The 18,038-nt window shown below is 49.7% G+C and overlaps 2 protein-coding genes across 9 annotated transcripts in view; one reads left to right on the top strand and one right to left on the bottom strand.

Annotated features, from left to right (window-relative positions):
- Positions 1-14,343, top strand: part of USP30 (ubiquitin specific peptidase 30) — a 26,344-nt gene extending 12,001 nt beyond the window's left edge. For 2 of the 5 annotated variants that reach the window (XM_006044842.4, XM_025267460.3), the window contains 8 exons: positions 154-199; positions 1,433-1,527; positions 3,664-3,723; positions 4,207-4,293; positions 5,469-5,549; positions 6,077-6,296; positions 8,774-8,894; positions 9,339-14,343. In XM_006044842.4, coding sequence (XP_006044904.1) covers positions 154-199; positions 1,433-1,527; positions 3,664-3,723; positions 4,207-4,293; positions 5,469-5,549; positions 6,077-6,296; positions 8,774-8,894; positions 9,339-9,603 — 975 coding nt within the window. In that variant the 3' untranslated portion in view covers positions 9,604-14,343. The remainder of the gene's footprint in view (positions 1-153; positions 200-1,432; positions 1,528-3,663; positions 3,724-4,206; positions 4,294-5,468; positions 5,550-6,076; positions 6,297-8,773; positions 8,895-9,338) is intronic. The other 3 variants (XM_044930035.2, XM_006044843.4, XM_044930036.2) reach the window with 3 other exon arrangements.
- ALKBH2 (alkB homolog 2, alpha-ketoglutarate dependent dioxygenase) lies at positions 10,947-17,027 on the bottom strand. 4 transcript variants are annotated; one of them, XM_006044844.3, is made up of 5 exons: positions 16,876-17,027; positions 15,936-16,368; positions 14,141-14,339; positions 11,986-12,307; positions 10,947-11,196 (listed from the first exon to the last, which is right to left on the bottom strand). In XM_006044844.3, exons 2-4 carry the CDS (start codon positions 16,210-16,212, stop codon positions 12,001-12,003), a joined length of 783 nt encoding a protein of 260 aa, XP_006044906.2. In that variant the 5' UTR covers positions 16,213-16,368; positions 16,876-17,027; the 3' UTR covers positions 10,947-11,196; positions 11,986-12,000. The 4 variants fall into 4 exon arrangements, with proteins under 4 accessions (XP_006044906.2, XP_044785973.1, XP_025123248.1 ...); XM_044930038.1 differs by having other exon boundaries at positions 10,947-11,193; positions 16,857-17,004; XM_025267463.2 differs by having other exon boundaries at positions 16,857-17,004.
- Between the last annotated feature and the right edge of the window lie 1,011 nt (positions 17,028-18,038).

The following is an 18,038-nucleotide window of genomic DNA, read 5'->3' on the forward strand; positions in this document are numbered from 1 at the left end:
ACAGTTAAGGCTGCTTTTAGGAAGCTTAGCTTAAAGTTGATTTTTGAACAGGGAAGTCAGCACAGAAACAAGAGATTTAAGAGGGGATTGAGGGTGGGTGGCCAGAGGGAGAGCAGTAGGGTTTTCAGCCTCTTTCTCTTTCTTCCCCTGCAGCAGCAGACAGAAATAACTCCCAGACAGATCACCTGCCGCACCAGAGGTAGTTGTTTCCCTTGAACTGTAACATGTGAGATGTGTACCTTTTCGATAGGACAGTAATTTGCTTTATGTTTTCTAAAGAGAATGTTTTTTTTCTGGTGACATCCATCCCGACTTGGAGTGTGTGCATTTGAGAGGAACTTGTGTTTCGGAAACAGCTCTAAACCATCCCCCCAGTGAGCATCTCAAGTGTTCCATCACAGCCGAGCCCTGCTCAATTTCTGCTATTTAATGGACCTGTTTCTGCCTCGAGTGGTGGTATCGCTCTACCTTCTTGAATTGGTCCTGTAACTTAACAAGCTGAAGGTGCCGTGTCCTCCGCGTTTCCACTGTGGCCAGCTGTTCTGCAAATGTCCCAGGCCTCCCTAGAAGGAAATCATTGTTTTCTTAAGAAAATGACACATCAGTTCCTTTGCGCACTGGTAGTAATGAGAACAGTTATCTTTTGGGTCCCTGCTGTGTGCCAGTCACCATAATGCCTCACAGAAGCCTTCCAGCTGCTCTGTGAAGTTGGTGGTGTGGGGCATGCCCTTAGTCGCTCAGTCGTGTCTGACTCTGCGACCCCATTGGACTGTAGCCCACAAGGCTGTTCCATCCAGGACATTTTTCAGGCAAGAATACTGGAGTGGTTGCCATTTCCTCCTCCAGGAAATCTTCCCAATCCAGGGATTGAACCCATGTTTCCTGTGTTGCAGGCAGATCCTTTACCTGCTGAGCCATCAGGGAAGCCCCAGGTGTGGGGCATAGTGGGATCATAATTATCCCCATTTCCAGAAAACTGAGGCTTATAAACATGAAGTCTAGCTCTGGGTCCGGTGACTAAAGAAGCAAAGCCAAGACCCAGCCTAGGCCGGCCTGTCTTCAGCCCGTGGTTCTAACTGGCACGCCACACCGCTGTGTTTATTCCACTAACCCCCATCCTAACCCCCCCAAACCCCAGTTCTTTAGAACCTGCTCATTCTGATGTTTTCAGAAGTCTTCTTTTTTTTTTTCCTGCCTTTGTTTTCTTTTGGCCTTGCCTCATGGCATGCAGGATCTTAGTTCCCTGACCAGGGATCAAGTCCAATATCTGTGCAGTGAAAGCCTGGAGTCTTAATCAATGGACTGCCTGGGAAGTCCAGAAACTTTTTTTTCTGAAGAGGGTGTTTGTACCACGTACTAAGGAGGATGGTGAATTTTGAGGTTGGTGCCAAAGGGCTAGAGGTGGCCTATCCAAAGGTGCTCTGTGTTTCAGGGTCACCACATCCCACATCCAACCACTGGAAGTCTCAGCATCCTTTTCACGGACGACTCACGAGTAACATGGTCTGCAAACACTGTGAGCACCAGGTAAATACACTACCAGTGCCTGGTATTTTCTGGCAAGGTTTTATTTAAGATTCATGAAGGAACCAGAGTGTGCGGACTGACATTGTTGTCTGGCTTTTGTGATTTTCTGGGGTCTCTGTGCTTAGTCAACTGACTGCCCACATTTGGTGAGTGCTGACATACCAGTTGACTCTCAGATGGCATCTTCTGTACCAAGAACAGCAAACCCACTGTGGATTGGCAGGGTTTTGAGTCCTGAGGTTGGGTCTATACTCTTGGTGAACACAACAGATTCTAGAGCTGGTTTTTTTTGTTTGTTTGTTTAGCTTTGGTGTGTGTATGTATGTGTGTTTTGTTTCTGAGATTTTAAAATGTTATTATGCAAAATTTTGAACATGATGCAAAAATAGAGAATTGTACAGCTGTCACCTCAGTCAGTTTTAGGATATTTTTATCATCCCCCCACCACACACATGAATAACCAACCCTGTACCCATTAGCTTCCTTTCTTATTTCTCCTCACACTGTCAGCCCTCGGAAACCACTAATCTACTTTCTGTCTTTATAGATTTGTCTGTTCAGGACATTTCATATAAATGGAATCATACAATGTCTGTTGCCCTGAGACTCGCTTCTTTGACTCAGCATGTTTTCAGGGTTCTTCCATGTTGTAGCCCATACCAGTGCTTTGTTCCTGTTTGTTTCCAAGTACTATTCCACTGTATTACTAGACCACATTTTGTTTATCCAGTCATCAGTTGATGGACAGTTGAGTTGTTTCTACTTTTCAGCTATTAATGTATAATGCTACTGTGAATAGTTACGTGCACATTTTTGTGGAAACATGTTTTTATCTCTCTTTAATATTTCCCTAGGAGTGGAATTGCTAGCTCATATGGTAACTTTAAGTTTAACCTTTTGAGAGACTGTGAGACTATTTTTCTATTTCTACCAGCATTGAATGAAGTTTCAAATTTTTCTACATCCTCATCAACACTTTTTATCTAAGTTTTTATTTATAGCCATTCTCTTGTGTGCAACATGGTGTCTCATTTTTTCCCCCCTCATTGTGGTTTTAATTGGCCTTATCATGAGAACTTCCCATGTCTCTTGCCAGTGTGGGAGACGTAAGAGATGCTGGTTTGATCCCTGGGTCGAGAAGATCCCCTGGAGGAGGGCATGGCAACTCACTCCAGTGTTCTTGCCTAGAGAATCCCATGGACAGAAGAGCCTGGCAGGCTACAGTCCATAGGGTCGCAAAGAGTTGGACATGACTGAGTGACTAATGATGTTGAATCTTTTTTTAATAAGTTCTCTATTGATTTTATTATTTACTGTTTTATTTATAAATAAAATTAATTAATTTATTTTTGGCTATGCTGGGTCTTCATTGCTGCATGCGACCTGTCTCTAGTTGCAGCCAGCAGGGACTGTTCTTTATTGTGGTATGCAGGCTTCTCATTGCAGCGGCCTCGCTTGTTGCAGAGAATGGGCTCTAGAGCATTGGCTATGTGGGGTTGTGGTACACGTGATTAGTTGCTCTATGGCATGTGGGTTCTTCCTGGACCAGGGACTGAACTCATCTGTCCTGCATTGGCAGGCAAATTCTTAACCACTGGGAAACCAGGGAGGTCCCAAAAGCAGGAACTCTTATTAAATGTATTTTGTCATCTGTTTTTTTTTTGGGGGGGGGTGCCAATTAATCATAAAACATGCACATCTTTCTGTGTAATCATGTATACTTCTACTACAGTGTTTTAAATACAGTATTCCACTCTATGTGGACATGATATAATTTACTCTATCATTCCCTGGAAGTTTCACCCATTCGTGTTTTGCTGTTTTAAATGGTGCTGTGGTAACTACGTCCTTGTAGTTATGTTGTCCATGGTTATTTCCTTAGGATAATATCCCTGTTTTGCTGGGTCAGGTATGTTATTGTACAGTTTTTCCAAGCTGTCCTTTAGTATTATTGTAGTTCTTATGTTTACAAAGTTGTTCTTAATAGACTTTGCTTCTCGGTAAGTACATTATGTTTAACTATGTTACTGTTGGGTGTGTAAATATGAAACTATTTTATAGGCATATACCTTCCCACTTATAAAACTTTGACTTGAACCTAAGTCCTTTCTGTATTTCCTGCAATTTATGTTTCAGAGTCCCGTTCGATTCGATACCTTCGACAGTCTTTCCCTCAGTATTCCAGCCTCCACATGGGTATGTACCAATCTCTGGTTTATTTCGAGTCTGTTTCAGAGACATCTGAATCTGAAAGAGCTTTGAGGCATCTTGGGTAACTCAGGTACTACACATGACTCAGACACATAGTTGGTTGAACCTGTCTTAGTTTTAATCTGTGGTTACCACGACCTGTCTGGGGGAAGAAGGTGGTTTCTCTCTTGCTGCAGAAATTTTGGCTTTTTCGAATACATATACACACACCTCTCAAGTTCAGAGATGCGTAAAACAGCACAGAAGCGCATACTTTTCTGCAGTATTGGGTCCTCATACCCTTGAATCCATCCAGAATAACAAATCTAGGATGCTCTGAACTCCCCATTTTGTTCGGGAAACACCCACTTGTGTCTGTGAGGCCTCGCAGCCTACCTAAGCAGAATAAAGCTCTGGGCTGCACCCTGTTAGCAGTGTCAGTCCAGCTCTCCTTGAATTGTATTCGTGAAAGTGCTTCTTGTGCCATAGGGTCATCCACTGACCCTGGACCACTGCCTTCACCACTTCATCTCGTCAGAATCCGTGCGGGATGTCGTCTGTGACAACTGTACAAAGGTATGACTTTAACCCCGGCGGCCACCCCCCGAGCTGGCCCATGTCCAGATACAGGGCTTCTTAACCCCGGCTGCCATCCCCCGAGCTGGCCCATGTCCAGATACAGGGCCTCTTAACCCCGGCTGCCATCCCCCGAGCTGCCCCATGTCCAGATACAGGGCCTCTTAACCCCGGCTGCCATCCCCCGAGCTGGCCCATGTCCAGATACAGGGCCTCTTAACCCCGGCTGCCATCCCCCGAGCTGCCCCATGTCCAGATACAGGGCCTCGCACACCCTGAGCCCTGAGCTCTGCTGGCTGGCCCAGAGGCTCCCTGCAGCCACAGCCACCTCCACCTCACTTGCTTAGAAAGTTGGCAGCCCACGGACTATATCTTTTCCCAGATGAGTTGTTTCATTCACAGAATGTTTAAAGGAAAAAAATTGAATCATATGCTTTGAGGTGAGACATGCCTGCTCCAATTTGCTACAGTCCCCTCCATGCCCAGCTGTCTCACTCCTGCCCAACTGCCCCAGGAATGTCATCCTCTGAATTAAGAGAAAGTGTACAGGAAAGAATTTTTGAAGACACAAAACAAAACAGATGACAGGCAGCCAGTGCAGAGTTTCATTGCGGCCTCTTTGTTTCTCTGCAACGGTCACAATTATTTAATGACTCTTGTTTTTATTCAGTTGCTAAGTCATGTCCAACTCTTGGTGACCCCGTGGAGTGTAGTATGCCAAGCTTCCCTGTCCTTCACTATCTCCTGGAGTTTGCTCAAACTCATGTCATTGAGTTGGTGATGCCATCCAACCATGTCATCCTCTTTAAAACAGTGAAAGCGAAAGTCGCTCAGTCATGTCCGACTCTTTGCAACCCCATGGGCTATACAGTCCATGGAATTCTCCAGGCCAGAATACTGGAGTGGGTAGCTATTTCCTTCTCCAGGGGATCTTCCCAACCAAGGAGTCCAACTGGGGTCTCCTGCATCACAGGTGGATTCTTTACCAGCTTAGCTACCAGGGAAGCCCATTTAAAACAGTGAAACTAACTTGCAAATATCTGGGCAGCTGAGTTCCTTTGGCAGGTGGATGCCAAGTGCCCAATGAATGCTGGGGTAACTCCAGCTTGGCCCTCTGCTCTCTCTGAGGGTCCTGTTTCAAGAATTTCTTCAGAGAGATGTTTCCTTTATTTCAGATTGAGGCAAAAGGGACGCTGAATGGGGAGAAGGTGGAACACCAGAGGACCACATTTGTCAAACAATTAAAACTGGGGAAGGTGAGCCTATGCCGCACACCTGGCCAGCTCTGCCCCTGGAGCCCCCCAGATCCAGCTCTGCTCCCAGGACCCCCGGGTCTGGCTCTGCTCTGGGGGCCCCCCAGATCCGGCTCTGCTCCCAGGACCCCCGGGTCTGGCTCTGCTCAGGGAGCCCCCCAGATCTGGCTCTGCTCCCAGAACCCCCAGGTCTGGCTGTGCTCTGGGGCCCCCCAGATCCGGCTCTGCTCCCAGGACCCCCGGGTCTGGCTGTGCTCTGGGGGCCCCCCCGGGTCCCGCTCTGCTCCCAGAACCCCGGGTCTGGCTCTGCTCTGGGGGCCCCCCAGATCCGGCTCTGCTCCCAGGACCCCTGGGTCTAGGCTCTGCTCTGGGGGTCCCCCAGATCCATCTCTGCTCCCAGAACCCCGGGTCTGGCTCTGCTCTGGGGGCCCCCCAGATGCGGCTCTGCTCCCAGAACCCTGGGTCTGGCTCTGGTCTGGGGCCCCCCGGTCCCGCTCCTGTCCCCCACCCTTCCTGTTTCTCCGCCGCAGCTGCCGCAGTGCCTGTGCATCCATCTCCAGCGGCTGAGCTGGTCCAGCCATGGCGCGCCCCTGAAGCGGCACGAGCACGTGCAGTTCGGCGAGTTCCTGATGATGGACATCTACAAGTACCACCTCCTGGGACACAAGCCCGGTCACCGCAGCCCTGAGCGGTGTGAGAAAGCAGGGCCCGCGCTGGAGCTGCAGGACGGGCCGGCAGTCCCCAAGTCAGGTGTGTGTCCAAGGGGCAGAGAGAGGGACCCTCTGGGCCCTGGTGCTACCAGGGCCAGGCTTGCCCGATGGCGCTTAAAGTCTTGAGAACAGCAGGATTGGGGGTGAGAGAAGGCGGGTTTCATAAAAGGGGTTAAAATGATACAGTGATGTCTAGTTTTTAAAAGCTCTATGATGGATGGAAACACACAGGCAGGAGGGAGGAAGGTTGCTTTCTGATCTTCTGGCTAAACAATAATTGACTCGCCTCATTCCACTGAATTTCTTCTTTTCTGCCCCCATACAGTCACCTAGTGAATATATTCAATTTTTAATTGAGGATAATTGCTTTATAATGTTGTGTTGGTTTCTGCTGTACAACAGTGTGAATCAGCTATGTGTCAAAGTCACTCAGTTGTGTCTGACTGTTTGTGACCCATGGACTATAGCCTGCCAGGCTCCTCTGTCCACATGATTCCCCAGGCAAGAATACTGGAGTGGGTAGCCATTTCCTTCGCCAGGGGATCTTCCCAACCCAGGGATCGAACCCAGGTCTCCTGCATTGCAGGTGGATTCTCTACTGTCTGAGCCACCAGGGAATCAGCTATAGGTATACATATATCTCCTCCCTCTTGAGCCTCCCTCCCATCACCTCCTTTAGACAGGAAATGTGGGGAGGCGGTATCTTGGCTGAAGATCCCTAAACATCTTACTTGGGTTGCTACTTCTTTACTGAATTGCTGATTTATCTGATCCCATTACAATCCTCCCATGAGGTTAATCCTTGACTTAGGCACCAGGTAGCTGTTATCACCTTCAGTCTCACTGAAGAGAGAACCAAGGCTCCCAGAGGCTGAGTGCCAGACGGGGCATCTGGAACTGGAATGGAGTGAGGGGCAGTTTTGTTAAGGTCTTGTATGTAATGTGTTTAGTTCTTCATTAATGAGGGAAAACCCACTGACTTTAAAGGCTCTAAGCCTGAACATCCCGTCCCATTCCACCCTCCCTCCACAACCGCCCACCCCATTTGCTGCTCCTAGTCAAGCCAGGACTGTCTTCCCTGCACCCTGGCCTTTCCCCACCTAGTGCCCCTCACTACTTTTATTCTTTTTTTTTTAATATTTATTTATTTATTTGGCCCCCCAGGTCTTAGTTGTGGCATGTGGGACCTAGTTCCTGACCAGGGATCAAAGCTGGGCCCCCTGCACTGGGAGCACAGTCTTAGCCACTGGACCACCAGGGAAGTCTCCGCCCCCTCACTACTGTTATTCGTTTTTACATCTAGCTGCGTGGCCTGGCGGAGAAGGCAGTGGCACCCCAATCCAGTACTTTTGCCTAGAAAATCCCATGGACAGAGGAGCCTGGTAGGCTGCAGTCCATGGGGTCGCTAGAGTCGGACACGACTAAGCGACTTCACTTTCACTTTTCACTTTCATGCATTGGAGAAGGAAATGGCAACCCACTCCAGTGTTCTTGCCTAGAGAATCCCAGGGACAGGGAGGTCTGGTGGGCTGCCGTCTATGGGGTTGCACAGTCGGACACGACTGAAGTGACTTAGCAGCAGTAGCAGCGTGGCCTGGCAGGACATCACTCACAGGGGGACGGATCTTTGTCCTTTCTCAGCAGATCCGCAGATTAACTTTGAGAGTAGAGCAGCAGGGGTGGGAAGAGGGCCCAGTTTTAAATCAAGGGCCTCTTGGCCTCACTTTCTCCTCTCCCAGGTAGGGGCGCAGGTCTGCTAGTGTTCAGAGTGTGGTGGTTAAAGAGGCCAACAGTGTAGCTGGTCGGTATTAAAGGCCCCCAAATATGATACTTGAAAGGAGAAGAGATGTAAACATCTCTTTAATTATCTCATCTGCACCCGTGAACACATCTCTGCTGTCTCCGCCTGCCGACTGCCGCTCCTCAGAAGCTGACAGTCGGAGAAAAGAGAATGTTTGGATCAGTGCTTTTCAGCAGGGAGTCTGGCCCCCAGGGGCACCGGGCTGGGATCAGTGCTTTTCAGCAGGGAGTCTGGCCCCGGGGGCACCGGGCTGGGGCTGGTGGTGTGTTTGGTTGTCTCGGCCGGGAGAGGAGGCGCTGGTGTGAGTGGAGGCCAGAGGTGCTGCTCAGCATCCTGCAAGTGCCCAGGACAGCGCCCACAAAGGGCGACCAGAGCATCAAGGTTGAGAAGCCTCAGTTGTGGTCAGGCCAGTAAGTGGGCCACTGCTTGGCTCTGACATGTGTCTTTAGCAGCCAGGCCTGGAAATCTCAAAGATCCACAAAGCTGTCACAGTGAGCAGGAGGCTGGGAGGGGGATACAGTTTTTCTGTTTGGGAGTAAAGCAGGTGAAGACAAAAAAGTAGGAAGTTTTATGAATCAACATAGTACAAAATCAAGTTATCTGTTTTTCCTTTGTAGCCTTATCAGGGAGTTAAATCTCAAGCTAAGCAAAAACCACATTTTGTTTACCTAGAGCCGCTGCTCATCTTAATCGCCTTGGGCCTTTTTTTCTTGCAGTTCGCAATCACCCGGGGGGCCCCAAAACACAGATTTTCATGAATGGCGCCTGCTCCCCGTCTTTGTTGCCCGCCCTGCCGACCCCCATGCCTTTCCCCCTCCCAGCTGTTCCTGACTACAGGTGAGCTGCTCCTTAGACTCACAAGCCTCATTCACTGATTGTTTTAAAAATAAGAATTATGAAGTCCATAAATCATAAATATTATGGGTATGTGTGTATACATGTACATATGTAAGAAAGTATGTACACAGAGTATAAAGAAAGAAATTAGATCTCTGGGACACCACCCAGAGATCACCAGTTAAGTCTTGGTTTTCCTCTCTGTAAAGGTGTGTGTTTGTGTGCATATACCACACAATGCAAGTACACCTTCAGAACTGGACGGCCCACCAGGCCAGTCAGTGGAGGTCTGCATTTTAAGGATTGTATAGCGTCCAGCTGTCAGGCTGCAGCATCATCAGTCCCCGTCATTGAATCCAGCTAGGGTCCTCTTACTCTTTGCTTTTGCCTCTAAACCTTCCTCATTGTATTTGTAAACCACTGGCGTTTGTTCCTACCGTTCAGCTCCTCCACATACCTCTTCCAGCTGATGGCCGTGGTCGTCCACCACGGGGACATGCACTCTGGACACTTCGTGACCTACCGGCGCTCCCCGCCCTCGGCCAAGAACCCCGTCTCCGCCAGCAGCCAGTGGCTGTGGGTCTCCGACGACACCGTCCGCAAGGCCAGCCTGCAGGAGGTGCTGTCCTCCAGCGCCTACCTCCTGTTCTACGAGCGCGTCCTCTCCAAGATGCAGCCGCAGGGTCGGGAGTACAAGTCTGAGGAATGACCCTGCCCCGCCCCAGGGCTGGAGAGCCGCCAGCACTGAACCAGCCCTGTGTGTCTGTGCGTGTGTGGCGTGTGTGCGCACGTGTGAGCAGCCCCACTAGAGTCCTGTGGCCTTCTGGTGTGGTGTAAGAGCAGGCTCCACAGAGGAACTGGCAGCCCCGATTCACACCAGATGAGGCCCCCACCCCCTCCCCGCACAGCTTGCACCAGGGTGGCACCAGGCACCATGTGTGGCTAGACCGTGTCTTGTCACTCACCCGATACAGGTAATTAAAAGGAACCAGACTCCAGAAGCCACTTTTTTTTTAAATATATTCTGATGCATCAGGTGTTCTTAAAGGGGAGTTAACTGTCTGATCCTCCAGGGCTTCAGCGTAGATCTTTTTAATAAGCAAGCAAGGCCCACGAAAACGGATGAATTAGTGAAATCATTAAAGGCAACAATTTCACAGGAAAAAAGTGCCTTTCACTCTCAACTGCTTTTGTAGCACGTCCCTTCTGGAAAACAGACCTCATCTGGGAGTCACACGGACAATTTTTGCAAAGCTCTGATTGTTGCAGAGTGACTGAATGGAGAGCAAGGGACAGCTCAGAGGACGCCTGGCGCACGCCCGTCTTCCCCTTTTGTACGTCTTTTTCTAATCTTTCAGAGTCTTTACATGTAGTGAAAGCTCATCTGCCAAACCCGCCCCTCGGGGGAATTCTGTCTCTACTTCATCAGTGACAAGTGACCAGCTTCCTGGCTGCAGTCATCTTGCGTGTCCTGGACTCTGAGAGGTGTGGCCACCATTTATTACATAACTGCCTGGACAGCCAGAACCTGGCGGCCTCTGCACTGCACCCACGACCACCCTGCTCCATAGAAAAACCTTTCTCACGCCAGGACCCACCATGGACCATTACTCTCACCTATCTATTTATTGCCCACGTGGAGCTCCTGAGGTTTACAGGTGGAGCCGGGGGCCATGAGAGACAGACAGACAGACAATCCCGGCCTCCGCGCGAGAGCTGGATTCAGAAGGAAGGGCACAGACCTCACTCGGGGCCTCCACCTCTCCACACCTTGGTTTCCTCATCTGTAAAGTGACGAGTTCGATTCCATGGCCATCAAAGTCAGGCCCATCCCATCCCACAGAAAAGGAAGAAAGAAGTTTAAGAAAACTTTTGAAACACACAACGGCGGCTGACACCTAGTCCCATCATCCTGTCCTAGATCCATATTCTACATGTGTTGCTTTCTAGTACCTCATACAGAAGGCCCCATCTGATCATCCTCCCCCATCCTCAGGTAAGTCTCATGAAGGCAGCCCAGGGCCAAAGGAATTTCGAGGACACAGCGGTATCTATGTTTTAACTAGATTTTTTTATTTAAAAAAGAAAGGATACCAAATCCAGACTGACGCCTCAGAGGTAAGACTTGGAATCAGGTGCATCCTGGTCACCAAGGTCAGGCTGAGGCCCATGCTTCCCCTGGTGGGCAGGCTGGCAACACTCCCAGACAAGACCTTGATGTCAGCTGAACCCACTGGAGGCCCGGGCAGTCCCCATTCCACTGGGCCAGGTGTGTGTGCATGCCGAGGACTGGGAAGTCCTGCTATGGAGAGAAACAGACTGTGAGGGTTCTCCAGACCACGAGCATCAGGGAGAAAGGAGCAGCGTGAAGCTTCTGCTGTGCTCCCGGCAGATGTCCCTTCCCAACTTCGTGGCAGACCCCGGCTCTGATGGTGAAAGGAGCGTCCCTGTGATACCCAAGCCTGGGGCAACACGTGCCCAGGTCATGTGGCCTTCACCTGCCTGGCCAACCGTAGCTTTGTGCACCTGCCCTTCTGTCGCTGCGTACTCTGAAATCTGCCATCAAAGAGAGGTGCCAGGTGTGAACAGTGCCTCCTTTGAATGTTTGGTTGTAAGCAGACCTTTGGTCAGAGGCCAGGGACTGGGCCACGGCTACGGCTATAAATGTGAATGATCTCTAGGCACCTTCTCTACCCCTGCTTCCTCACATTGTAAATAATTAGGCGTTAGTTAGCAGCCAAATAATCTTATTTCTAGCATTCAGTTATTTACAGTCACTTCTTTTTTTTGCAAAAACCCGAGTCAAACTCATAGTTTATGCCATAATAACTGTTGATTTATGTATTTGCTAAGGTACCTTTTGTATCTGCTGTATTATAGCAATAAAAGAATCATTTTGTTAGGAAAAACATCAGCTGGTATTTTTTCATAATTCACCAGTCTGATACAAATGTCCTCTTTCTCTGAGTTCTATGTTGTACCTGTAAGAAGCCCTGCGCTTGGGTGAAACCCGTTCCATGTTCCCTGTTGGTAAAAGAAACAGCAGCTCCCTCTAGGAGTGGAGAGCGAAGGAGCCAACAGAAGCACTCACTGTTAACAATGTTGTTCACTTTGTAGTAGGCAGGATTTTCCGAAATGTCAGATTGACCCGGGGAGCCAGAACCTTCTTTCGGACTGGGAGACTGTGGTACCAGTGAATGTTGGTTGGGTGGTTTATCATGAGTAAGCTGCCATGGGCCAGCTGGAGCCTGACCACCTCCAGCCTCCGGGACGGGTGCTTCCCCCGGGAATCCTTATGCCTGAAGACGAAGTCTCTGCAGGCCCCAAAGGAGACAGAGGCGATGGGGCTCCCGGGAGCCAGTTCTCTCTCGTCATCCCTGTGCTCGCCAATGTGGTCCTGGCCGTCTTTGTACCTGCAGTGAGAAAACAAGTAGAGTTCACAGTACAGTCCTTTCTGGAAACACACCACCCACAGTGGAGGTCCTCGTCCGCCAGCCAGGAAACAGTGCCACAAACCCAGGTTCCTGCAGGGGCTGAAGGGCCGCACCTGGTCTACATAGTGAAGCTAGCCTTTCACTTTGTTATCAGCCCTCTGATCACAGGCTTTAAAACAGCCCACCAGTAGGGCATTCCCTGGCGGTCCAGTGGTTAGGATTCCACACTTCCACTGCCACGGCCCAGGTTTGGTCCCTGGTTGGGGAACTAAGATCCCATACGTCACACGGTGCGGCCACAAACAAAAACCCCACACATGTGGATAGAGGCCAAACACACGTCTTACAGTACCCCTGATTCATATTTGTAAACCTTTATCACGTAAGATGCCTTCTCTCTGTAACTTAGAATAAAAGCTGTATTCTTCGCCTGGCCCCTGCCCACCTCTGAGCTGAGCTCACCCACACCCCCTCTTTCCCTCATACACTGTTTTCTGGCACCACCAGTGGGATTTCCACTCCACAGACACTCCAAACTCCCTCTGCTCTCCCTGCAGAGGCCTGTGGGGCTCACGTTCCCTTGGTTTAGTTATAAGCGCCAATGTCACCCTTTCCTGACCCCTCCTCTAGCCATCTTCCCCTAAACCCCAAATTCTCAACCAGGGCAATTCTGCCCTCCCCGGGGGCACTCAAGCAATGTCTGGAGACATTCCGTTGCTCCAAAGGGGCCCTTGAAAAAAATGCACAACCTAAAAGTTGAAAACTGTTTCATTCTGCAGACAGAACTGAGGACTTACGCCCAGGAGGTGGTCTCGCAGCTCTGAGGGATGGCCCCAAAGAGACAAGGCAGGAGCCGGGATAAAGAGGGCTTTTGCAACAAAAACCAGGTAGTCGGAACATCAAAAGATTCTTGTTAATTAAAGAAAACCAGACATCACGGGTTAATGAGTTCAGTATTTTCTATATATGGGAAGATGCAAGAATCTGGGCTCACTGAGATCATTCCTTTGACATGCACCTCAGCGATCTGGGGCCAGGATCCTGTTCTTTGCCAGGCCGGATGGTGCACCACTGGGGAGGCTGCAGCAGCCGCGCCTCCTCCGTGTGCTGATACAGCGGGCAACCATTTCTCATCCACAGGGAGCTCCTGGCATCCGGTCGGTGGAGGTCAGGGATGCTGCCCAACATCTGACACCACAGAAGCCAGCCCCAAGAAGAGGATTGTTTGGCTGAAAGCATCGAGTGCTGTTGAGAAACCCTCCCTCCCAGATGTTCTAAGATCAGCCTGTTTAATTTTCTACAAGACGTTTATCAACGACTGCAGGTATCCTGTTCATCAGCTCTCGGCCTCTCCCTCCCTGCCAAGGTGCACACGTGTGTGCTCAGTCACATCTGACACCTTGGAATCCCACATCCACGAGGCCATGGACCCCATAACCTCGGTCCATGGACCCCATGACCTCCTTGGTCCATGGGATTCTCCAGGTAAGAATACTGGAGTGGGTTGCCATGCTCTCCTCCAGGGGATCTTCCCAGCCCAGGGATCAAACCCACATCTCCTGCATTGGCAGGTGGATTCTTTACCACCGAGCCACCTGGAAAGCCCCCCGCCCCCGAGGTGGGTGCTCCATAAAGACGAAATGCTGGTGCTGTTCCACTACTAGGGCCCCAGGAACGCTCAAGAATTATCTGCTGTACAAATGAGTAAAATGCAGGGGAATCCCAAATTCTTCCTTTTGGAAGAGACAGAAGATTTATAAAATCCAGTCCATGCTCCTGGAAAAAAAAAAAAAGGTAAAGACAGAGTGTCACCTGTTGACGAGCACAAAGTTGAAGGTCTGTCCAGTCACCAGAGAAACACGATCCCGGACACGCTCCAGAATGGGGATCCAGGGCTTCGGAGACAGAGTGAGGCCTGAAAAGGTGTAGGTCAGCCCAGTGTCGCCGTAGGTCGCCTGCTTCCTTGGGACACTGTGCCACTTCCCGAACACCTGGACCCTGGCCAGCGCACCTGTGCAGGGGAGACATGGCAGGGCCTCAGAAGTCTCCACTGGCTCCCTGAGCGTTCAGGAGCGAAAGTGCAACAGGAGTGACATCTATTACTCTGGCCGAGGACCTCCTCCTCAAAAATGATTGTGGCTCACCCAAACCCTTCCTGTGAGGGTAGTGATTCTTGTCCAACACTAAGAGAAACAGTTCTAGTCCAATTTAAAAAACAAAAACAAAACACGGTAACTTAATTGCTCAGCAGAACCAGAAAAAAGAGACTACAATTGGAGCAATATGAAGTGAGCTTACATGCTAGCACGGTGATGTTGCCAACTGCGGGGATGCGGGGGTGTGGGCATCCAGGGGAGATGGCGCTAATGCAGTTCTTGATGGAAGCTGGGTCTCCCATGGGCGTTTCTACACTCCCCTGTGCTCTGCCACCCTGCAGTGGTTCTCAGTATGGGTTCCAGTCTCAGCAGCACCGGAAACTCTGGACACTAGACTGCAGGGGGCGGGGCCAGCAATGGAGTGCTCACAAGCAACAGAGTCCTCCAGCTGACACTGAGAACTGGTGCACAGGGATTACCTGGTAACTCCCCACCTCTCAGCGGACAGGCGATTCCCGTTATTCAGTTTGTATCGCAAGCACCCAGTAAGGTGCTTGGCCCAAAGGTGCCAGGAGTATGTGTTAATTAACAAACTCATCTGTTATTCAGTTCAGTTCAGTCGCTCAGTCATGTCCAACTCTTTGAGACCCTGTGGACTGCAGCATACCAGGCTTCCCTGTCCATCACCAACTCCCGGAGTTTACTCAAACTCATGTCCATCGTGTCGGTGATGCCATTCAACCATCTCATCCTCTGTCATCCCCTTCTCCTCCCACCTTCTATCTTTCCCAGCATCAGGGTCTTTTCAAATGAGTCAGTTCTTCGCATCAGGTGGCCAAAGTATTGGAGTTTCAGCTTCAGCGTCAGTCCTTCCTATGAATATTCAGGACTGATTTCCTTGAGGATGGATTGGTTGGATCTCCCTGCAGTCCAAGGGACTCTCAAGAGTCTTCTCCAACACCACAGTTCGAAAGCATCAATTCTTTGGTGCTAAGCTTTCTTTATAGTTCAACTCTCACATCTATACATGACTACTGGAAGAACCATAGCTTTAACTAGACAGACCTTTGTTGGCAAAATAATGTCTCTGCTTTTTAACATGCTGTCTAGGTTGGTCATAACTTTTCTTCCATGGAGCAAGCGTCTTTTATTTCATGGCTGCAGTCACCATCTGCAGTGATTTTGGAGCCCCGAAAATTAAAGTCTCTCACTGTTCCTATTGTTTCCCCATCTATTTCCCATGAAGTGATGGGACTGGATGCTATGATCTTAGTTTTCTGAATGTTGAGTTTTAAGTCAGCTTTTTCACTCTCACTTTCATTAGGAGGCTTTTTAGTTCTTCGCTTTCTGCCATAAGGGTGGTGTTATCTGCATATCTGAGGTTATTGATATTTCTCCCGGCAATCTTGATTCCAGCTTGTGCTGGAATCCGTTATTAATGGCTCTGAAGTTCAGATTTCTCTAAACACAGACCAGTAGTGTGTTCAAACCAGCCACCATCCCCTGCTTACCTGTAAAATATTCCACTTCTTTCTCCAACTCTTGGAAAATCTCGTCTGCTTCGGCTTTGCCAAACAGGACTGTGAAATCGCAGTTCAGGCCCTCAGCTCGAATGCGCCACCAGCTGAGGCCTGCTGAGTCAACTCCATTCCCCAGGGCTGCTCTCCTGGGATTTTTCTTGCTGTTTCCCTCCTCTTCTGCCAACCCTGCTGGGCCTCCTCCAGTCTGCTCTTGTTCCATCCCTCTCTTAAGGCTCCCAACAGCCCCCTTCACCAGGAATCTGTCCATCTTGTCTCCACAACAGGAAGACCTGGGAGCTGATGGCCAGGCCAAGAGAGATTGTCCAGGGTCTGTCCCAAACACCAAAATCTACTCTGCAAAGTGGTCCCACAGGGGCATTCCTCCTGTTTTTAAGGTTCCATTTTAAAAGTTTAACACCAAGTCCTATAAAGGAAGAAAGAGGAGGTTAAGGCTGGAAGGATCCCTCAGAGGTGATCTGGTCAGGGGTCTCCCACACCCGGGTTGGTGTCAGAATTAGCTGCCTGGCTCGCAAAACCCACGTGCCTGCCACCCATCCCCCCAAAATAGGAATTTTTAAGAAATAACTCCCCTTCTCCCTGCCCCCGCGGAATTCGCATGCCACTGGCAAACCTGGAAACTACTATCCAATCCCTCACTTTATACCTGGGACAGTGACACGGTGAGAGGAGCAGGGGTTTGCCCAAATTCACCCAGAAAAGCATGTCTCTCTCCCCCTGCCACCCTGCAAAGGACTGGGGTGGATAACTGACAGGCCCTCCCACACAAGTATTAACAGACTAAGTACTGGGATCTTGAAATGGACATGATTCAGATTCTAAATGTTTAACAACGGTTAAACGTGGTCATAAACAAGTACGCCGAACTCTGATAGAAAATAAGAACTGTAATACGTGCGTGGGGTGGTGGTACCGAGGGTTCTCTTTAAAATCTCAGCATCCGCTAAACTGCAGTTCCTGTCGACACTCTAGGAATGGCTGGCGGGGAAGAGAAAACATTTACCCGCCCCGACCACAGAACTGCTTCCGGGTAGATTGCAGCGGCGCTCTGGAGAAAATCCAGGCAAATTTGCAAATCAAAGCCGTGGGCGGTGTTCGGGCGCCACCTGTTGGCCCTCCGGGCGCGTTGCAAGCACCACGGTGGTGCAGGGTCGTTACTTGTTCCGCAGTTGTGCGGGATCACCAGTCGTTTGGGAGCTGCTGGTTGATGGCATCTCTCCCTGGGGATTAATTTGGTGTCCCGACAGGGAGCTGGGCCACCAGCATATTGTCATAGGTAGGAGTACGAATTCTGCAATCAGACCCTTGTAACTTCCTCTTGTCTCCTCCACTGAAGCTGTGTGGTTCCTACAAATCCTTTAACATCTCTGGGCTTTAATTGCCTCCTCTGCACAGTGGGAACTACAAAACCCATGCCATGAGGATTAAATAATGAGAGGATGTGTGAGACGATGCTTCTGTTCTCCAAACAAACGTCAACTTTCATTATCGCCGGTTTTTATTTTCTCTCAACAGTTCCGTTACCCACTTGCCACTTGAGGGCATTTGGGTTGTTTCCAGTTTGGGGAAAATCCAGATATAGTCACTATATTCATGTACAAGCTATTCTAATTTCACTCAGGTTAATAGAAATGGGATTGAAGGGGCACATGTTAAGTCTATGTGTTAAATGGGCTTCCCAGGTGGCGCTAGATGGTAAATAACCCGCCTGCCAATGCAGGAGACATAAAATACGCGGGTTCGATTCCTGGGTGGGGAAGATCCGCTGGAGAAGGTAACCCACTGCAGTATTCTTGGCTGGGAAATCCTAAGGACAGACGAGTGTATGTGTTACTTTACACAAAATGGCCAAATTGTTTTTCAAAGTGGCTTTTATGTTATTTTTAAAAATAATTTAAAACGGCTGGAGACAGAAATAAGCAAGGAGAGAATAAGATCATTCGGGGTGGGGGGGCGTGCACCATGTGGAATCCTACTTCCCTGATGAGGGATCGAACCTGTACCCCCTGCAGTGGAAGCACAGAGGCCTAACCACTGGACCACCATGGAAGTCCCTAAATAAGATTATTTTGGATG

This window comes from Bubalus bubalis, chromosome 17 (genome assembly GCF_019923935.1).
Source record: "Bubalus bubalis isolate 160015118507 breed Murrah chromosome 17, NDDB_SH_1, whole genome shotgun sequence".
Lineage (NCBI taxonomy): Eukaryota > Metazoa > Chordata > Mammalia > Artiodactyla > Bovidae > Bubalus > Bubalus bubalis.

What these genes read in the sequence shown, in the direction of transcription:
- ALKBH2 (XM_006044844.3), bottom strand. Translation starts at nt 16,212, where the DNA reads ATGGACAGATTCCTGGTGAAGGGGGCTGTTGGGAGCCTTAAGAGAGGG. An exon ending in AGAAGTGGAATATTTTACAG is followed by an intron (nt 14,340 to 15,935) that starts GTAAGCAGGGGA and finishes TCCCCTGCACAG; the next exon opens with GTGCGCTGGCCAGGGTCCAG. An exon ending in AACTTTGTGCTCGTCAACAG is followed by an intron (nt 12,308 to 14,140) that starts GTGACACTCTGT and finishes TTCTCACTGCAG; the next exon opens with GTACAAAGACGGCCAGGACC.